General features: G+C 39.9%; 1 protein-coding gene across 1 annotated transcript in view; it reads left to right on the forward strand.

Moving 5' to 3' along the window:
• Positions 1–6,601, forward strand: part of LOC106085584 (myb-like protein I) — a 52,864-nt gene extending 46,263 nt beyond the window's left edge. Inside the window, exons 6-7 of the mRNA XM_013249896.2 lie at positions 5,657–5,943; positions 6,011–6,601. Coding sequence (XP_013105350.2) covers positions 5,657–5,943; positions 6,011–6,125 — 402 coding nt within the window. The 3' untranslated portion in view covers positions 6,126–6,601. The remainder of the gene's footprint in view (positions 1–5,656; positions 5,944–6,010) is intronic.
• The last annotated feature ends 677 nt before the right edge of the window (positions 6,602–7,278 follow it).

The following is a 7,278-nucleotide window of genomic DNA, read 5'->3' on the forward strand; positions in this document are numbered from 1 at the left end:
CTAGGCATCAACACCACCGTAAGAAAGTTTATTAAAAACTTACTTACTAAAAGATGCATTACGGCATTCTTGGGATATGGGATTTAAAAAACGGGTCAGCAGCAAAAAACTCAAGGAGGGGTACTGTCTCCTCTACTGTGGAACATAACCATAAATAATAAATTATTGTCCCTGGAAGAATATGTGTAAAAGTGGTGTATGCTGATGACGTGGCGTGACAGGAAATTGAACTTCAAAACCAACATTGTGGAGAGGGCAAGAAGGCAACTCTTGCCCTATTGGCAAAAGTGGGATGTTTAGACCGCTTGTCCTATACTGGGAATATACTGCAGTTGTCAGACCTATAATGCTATATGGTGTTGTGGTCTGGTAAACGGCTCTTCAAAATCCCACCTACTGTTCTATACCAACCGAATCCAAAGCATGTGCACCACATCCGCACTGAGGGCGACTTCATCTGATGCACTGAGTTTAATGCTACATCTAATGCCTCTCGACATTGTAGTGAGGCAAATTGCTGCGACCACTGCTGTGGGCTAAGGGAACTTTCTTTTTCGTCATGTGGAGGCCTGGGACACTGATACAATGTCCGATGTTCCAGGCAGGGTGGATTACACCCTGTCTGAGCTGCTTTTTGATAAAAAGTACTGTACCACTATTCCTGATAGAACCGATTGGAACTACGATATCTCTGGTAAAAGAAGTTACATAGACTTCTATACGGATGGTTCAAACTAGACGACCAGGTGGGTTTTTGGGGTGTACTCTGTAGAACTTGGACTGGTCATATCGAGAAGGTTAGCCGACCACTGCAATGTGTATTAAGCGGAGATCTTTGCAATTAAAGAAGTGGTGAAATGGCTAAGATGTAATGTCATAACGACTATTGGCATAAATATCTCTCAGACAGCCAGGCTGCCATTAAAACCCTGGAGAATGTTTTTCTGAATTCAAAAACCACCTTCGACTGTCCCCGATCTCTCAACGAGATGGCTGAACAGTTTAAAATTCCCCTTTTCTGGGTGCCGGGCCATAGAGATATCACAGCGAATTGTAGAGCGGACGACCTTGCGAGACTAGGAACTACCTTACACATTCTAGAATGGGAACTGGAATGTGTGGGTATTCCTCTAGCGATATATAAGCTAAGGCTTCACGATCAGGCCCGAAGGACATCGAATGATAGATGGTCACAAAGAGGAAGCTGTGAGCATTCCGAAACTATGTGGCCTAATCTAGACTTGAAGAGGTCTACCGCTTTGCTGTCACTGGCTAGAACAAACGTCTTAGTTATTTTGTTCATCATGACAGGTCACTGTCTAATCGGAAAACATGCCGACAGACTGAAGGTTGCCAGTAACGAATTTGCAGAAGCTGTCTCATATTCGTATATTCTAATGGGATCCATTTAGGAGACCGCCTTCATAAATGACAGAAATAGAAAGAGAATATCATCCCATTGGAAATAATACAATGTAAAACAAAAAGAAGAAACTGATGGTTTCCAGTGTTGGCAAATATAATCCATCTCATTAAGCTACCAGATTGTCTGTCGCCACGACCGGGAACATTCCAAAATGGTGTGGCCAAATCTAGACTTGAAGAGGTCTACAGAGGTCTTTGCTGTCACTGGCTAGAATAGATTCATAGATTTTCAGTTTAGATTCTCATTACTTTGAGAACTTGTCTGATTTAGCGGATATGAACATTTTCTTTTAAAAACGATCTGGATGGTTCAACGGTAGGAACTAGAAGGCATCTTCTTTCTCCTAATCCTGTGATATCACAATGGACGAAAACGTCTAAGTGGGTCCGATGGCTGACTGCCACTTTAACCTAACCTAACCTAGCTACATGCTACAAGATTATAGATAAATTAATTTCAATAATAAATTTAATTTCATTACCTATTAGCCAAAAATGATTAAAAAGCAGGAAAAATTATAAACCGATGTTTGTCGCCGTTTTGTAGTCTACACAACTATTTTCCAGTGGAGACATAAATTTCTTGGCTGCAACCGAAAATTCCGTTTGAGGTGCGTACTCCACTTAAAGTGGATTAAATTGAACGTTATTATTTGCAAACAACTTTATTTCATGGCATGAATTTTCATTCGAAATTGCAAGAGAACTTCTGCAGTGCCACTCTGTTACGCGTAGAAAATGTTATTTGAGCTGCGTACCCGCAAGTGAAATTTTCATTATCTGTATCGGTAACGAAAATTTCGGTTATGATATGTCAATGCATTTCTTATGGTGATGAGAATTTCGGTAGAGGCGGATACTGCCTTTAAGACCGAAATTTTTTACATTACAAATCGATACTTCTGCAGCTGTAAGACTGCGGTGGTGGTATCATGTTGTCAACTACTGAGACTTCGACTGATGGAGTGCCTGCTCCAGTCTCCACTGATGAGAAGACACCTAGTTCGAGACTTGAGTTAAAGACCGAACCTTTTTTATTTTTTATACAAAATAAATGATTTTGGGGATCAACGTTCAATTGAAATGTGTCGTTGGGCCCTAACAAAATTGGTGAGATATAAATATAAATTAATCCCCGGGCCCGGATGGCATATCAACACTTGTCTTGCGCAAGTTTTCTTCGCCACTTGCTCGTCCATTACGCAACCTTTTCAACCTTGCCTACAGTGCGGGAGTCTTCCCGGCGCGTTGGAAGGTTGCGAACGTTCAGCCAATACCCAAAAAGGGTGAGGCGAACAAATCTGCGAATTGCCGGCCAACTGTGATATCCGCTCTCTCCAAGGTTATGGAGACCATCTTGTGAGGTGTTTATAGTCCAATGGCCTTCTTAGCGACCAACAGTATGGGTTTCGCGAAATCGCTCTACGGGCGATCTCATGGCATTTCTGTCGGAGTCGCCCAATCCACCAGTGGGGAGAGTAAGGTTGTGGCTCCGGATATCACCAAGGCATTTGATAGGGTCTGGCGCAGTGCATCAAAACTTGTCGCATTTGGTGTCGGTAATGGCTTCGTTCGATTTTTTTGTCATTCTTAGATCTATAGATTACATAATCCTTATAGACTAAATTATAAACAAAATATATATTCAATACAAATATATACAAAATTTAAGATTACATGAAAAAACAATAAAAACTATGTATCAGAGAGATCAAAGAGATTATAATAATTATTAAATTCAACAAAGAGGCGGCGTAAAGGATCATTGTTTGCATAGTTCGATGTAAAATAAATTAATTAAATGAACATTTATATAAATTCTATTCAAAATAAAATCGGAGATTATTTTGCCTTGCATAATTTTGAGAAGGAAAGTAATATTTAGCATTGTACGTCGGCTTTTTAATGCAGGTAATTTGTTGTAATTAAGTTTAATCTGAATTCTTACGACGGAAGTGCCCGAGGATCCCAGCCACGCCCCCTGAGGCAGAATAAAAGAAATTGTTTTTGAACAGACTCAATCGCATTTGAGTGAATAGAATAAGCCGGATCCCATATAATGGAACCGTATTCTAAAGTACTACTACGCACAAGTGTAATATATAATTGCTTAGTTATCAAGGGATCTAAAAATTCTTTAATCCAACGCTTGATAAATCCCAGGCTTCTATAGGCTTTATTCGTAATTAGAGAAATATTTTTCCCAAAATCTATTTCCAGCTTTCTCAGAGATCGCACTATTCGAGTCGTTTTAGATGGGTTCTCATCAAATGAGCATAAATTGACAGCAGGTGTACCCCAGGGCTCTGTCCTTTCTCCTTCTCTTTTTCTTATTTTCATCAACGATCTGTTGAGTCAGAAATCGAATCCGATCTACTCATTTGCGAATGACAGTTATCTCTCATTCGACCATAGGCCGAGACTTCGGGAGATTGAGGACAAGAGTCGGGTTTTGGACGACACACTCTGCCACAATTTGCTGCCCATTTCTGAGTGGGGTCGAATGAATCGAGTAGATTTTAATGCACGGAAGACTCAGTGCTGTTTCTTGTCACACAAACTCGCTAACCCATTACGATCATCTCTGTCTATCAACGGTATAGATGTTGAGCTATCAGAAGCTCTTGACGTTCTGGGCATGCCAATACAAAATGATGTTCGTTGGGCTTAACGTGTTTTTGAAGTTCCGAAAGAAGCATTCAAGTGCTTAGGCTTCCTTAAACGGTGTAAAAATTACTTCACTCCTTCTGATCTTCTTAACATCTATACCACTTTCATATGGCCAAAAATGGAGTACAACGAAAATGTATGAATCTTGAAAATCATCCCTGGAGCTACTGGACCATGTACAGAGGAGAACGATGGCGTTGATTGGGACGATTGCCTCCCTTGAACATCGTCGCAATGTGGATTGTTTGGCGCTGTTCTATCGGTACTTTCATGGTGTGTGTTCGTCTGATATTCGTCTTCTTATTTCTGATCTACGGATGTTTGCCCGAGATACTAAACATTCCAGGAACTCGTAATTGAGTAACCAGCGGACCGGAGAATGCATTATAGAGAGAATCCTATATGACAACCAGAGATTTAAGACAAGTGTCAATAAACATAACATCCTTACAACATAACAATGAGTTCTCTTCTATCTTTCGTCTGATTGATTCTGTTGTATATCCAGACGAAGATAGGGTGCGTCTAGAGGAATCTTGGTCTGAGTCGAGTGGGTCTGGCTGGGCAGTTAAACAGGTGACGTGTGTCGTGTGGTCCCTGGTCACAATCAGGACATACACCCTGCACGTTGGCATCAATCCTTGCTCTGTAGGAATTAATTCGGCTGCATCTGCCGGATCGTAATTCAGCCAGAAGTACTCTGGTTTGTCGGTTTGTCAGAGGATGTCAATTTCTTCAGATGCAATGGGAGGAAGTCGTTCTCCACAAACCATCGGTAGCTGTTCACCTTATCTGCATGAATGTTGTCCAAATTCGGCTGCATCTGCCGGATCGTAATTCAGCCAGAAGTACTCTGGTTTGTCGGTTTGTCAGAGGATGTCAATTTCTTCAGATGCAATGGGAGGAAGTCGTTCTCCACAAACCATCGGTAGCTGTTCACCTTATCTGCATGAATGTTGTCCAGACCCGCTTAATATCCCGCTTGATCTAGAGGTTCTCTCTTGTAGCGCTGAACCTCACGCTCTAGATCATGTAGACCTAACTTAAGGCTTATGGGCGGTGGATACCTATACACAAGTTGATGATTTGGATGGTCTCTGCGATAGCAGCCCAGAAGGTTTTGCTTAGACAGCATGTCATTATGTCTTCGCACAGGTAGAATATTTGTCTCCTGATCGAGGTGGTCCTCGTGAGAACTGAGGAGACAGCCCGTTGCACTTCCTAAGATTTGTATTTGTAAGATTGTAATACAAAAGTAGCCTCGCAAAACAAATGCTCAAAAATCCCAATTGGACATAAACATATATTAAAAGTGCGCATATGTCATTTTGGGTTTGGTTTTATGCTAACACTTAAAAGCAAACTTTGAGTGATAAGAAAAAACTTAAAAATTTTGGATTTTTAAAGGCTTTTAGAAATGCGATTGATCTTTGCCTCAATTCTTATTATTAATTAAAAGCACTTTGCGTTGCAAAGAAACTAACAAAGTCACAAAGTGTATATTTTTCACGTTTAATTTTTTAAAATGGTTATTTAATTTGTTGGTATAATTTTTTTGTAGGGTGATATCTGGGCTGAAACAAGTATGCTCGGTTTACGTTGGAAGTATTTAGCTTTAATGGAGGGAAAAGTTTATGACATTACTGAATGGGCCAATTGCCAAAAAGGGGCATTGGCTCATTTAGAGCCAAATTCGCACATGGTACAATATCGAATTGTTCGAGGAGCTCAACAGCAGCAGCAGCAAAAGCAACATCACCATCAGCAACAAAATCAACAACACACAGGATCTCATTATGCTGGGGGAGCAACTAGTGGAAAATTTAAGCGTGACAATATACCAACTACGTAAGTTGCCTATTTTATAATAACTTGTATATGTATCTATTAACATTCGTTTTCTACTTTTTAACAGTGAGGCATCTTTGCATGAGTTCCTCGACAACTTATATAGTGGACAACATCCGCAACAACAGCAACAGAGTACTACGTATCCGGGTTCCAGCCGTCGGCGAAATCGTCGCAATTAATTAAATTGAAAATATCTGTTCTTACTGCTACACCTGACTTGAATCTCTAAATTTCTGTTAAAAAATCATGCATATATTTTTTACTTTTGCTCCATTTTGCCATTTGTTTACACCGTGTATACTATTTTTATTTTATTTTTCTTTCTTTGTCTACATAACTTTTCCATCGAATTTTGTCAACTTTTGTTCATATGTTTTCTTTTTTTCAGTTTGTGTTTTTAAGATTTTATCCTATGCTTAGTAATTTTACCAAATAATATGCAACTTCTGTTAGAGAAGCAAAAACTTAAAAAATCACTTATTATATATAAACTCAAAACAAACAAAACAAAAATGCTACTACATTTTTATGTTAAATGTAATGTTACTCATAAATGTAAAATCTTATTAAACCTGTGCAAGCAAGAAATCCAGTGTGAATTTTGATTCTATAAATATGTTGTGCATTGATGTGTGAAAATATGACTTGATGATTATTCGGGGTGTTATGATATCTGTGACAAGCATGCCTGTGAGAAGTTTATTATAAACAGGAAAAATATTCAATATAGTCCAATAAGTTCAGAGCCACCCTAGGGCAAATTTTGCGTTCAAAACCTGGCGGGAGCATCAAAAACATTCTTCAGCGCTTATCGATCCCTCACTAAAAACTAGCGACATTTACGAGTGATTCCCCCTCCGCGAACCCCCGTTCGGTTTCGGCAGTAAAAGGAATGGGATGCTTGGGAAAATTTGAATTTGCTGTAATGCAATCGGTTTGAAAGCTAATAACAATTTTCAGATTCACTTACAACAGAACAGGAGGAAGATGTTTTCCGTTGAACCTGTCAGATTGTCTTCTCTCAAATAAATGATCAACAAGATCAATAATAAGAGACCTCCTTTTTTATTTCCGAGTCCGATCGGCTTGCTGCAGAGCGACACTACTTTAGTAGAGAACAATCCCATGGCAGCCGGTTGCACGTACGGGATTGCCCGATGAACTCCTTCATGGGCAAGGGCTGCCGCCTCAATGTACTACGCACTGCTACAACAACAACAACTTTAGTAGAGGAGTTTACACGGCCAATTGCAAGTGCAAATTTGTCCATGAACATTCAGCTGGTTGCACGTACGGGATTGCCCGATGAAGTCCTTCATGGACAAGGGCTGC

This window comes from Stomoxys calcitrans, chromosome 2 (genome assembly GCF_963082655.1).
Source record: "Stomoxys calcitrans chromosome 2, idStoCalc2.1, whole genome shotgun sequence".
NCBI classification, from domain to species: Eukaryota; Metazoa; Arthropoda; class Insecta; order Diptera; family Muscidae; genus Stomoxys; species Stomoxys calcitrans.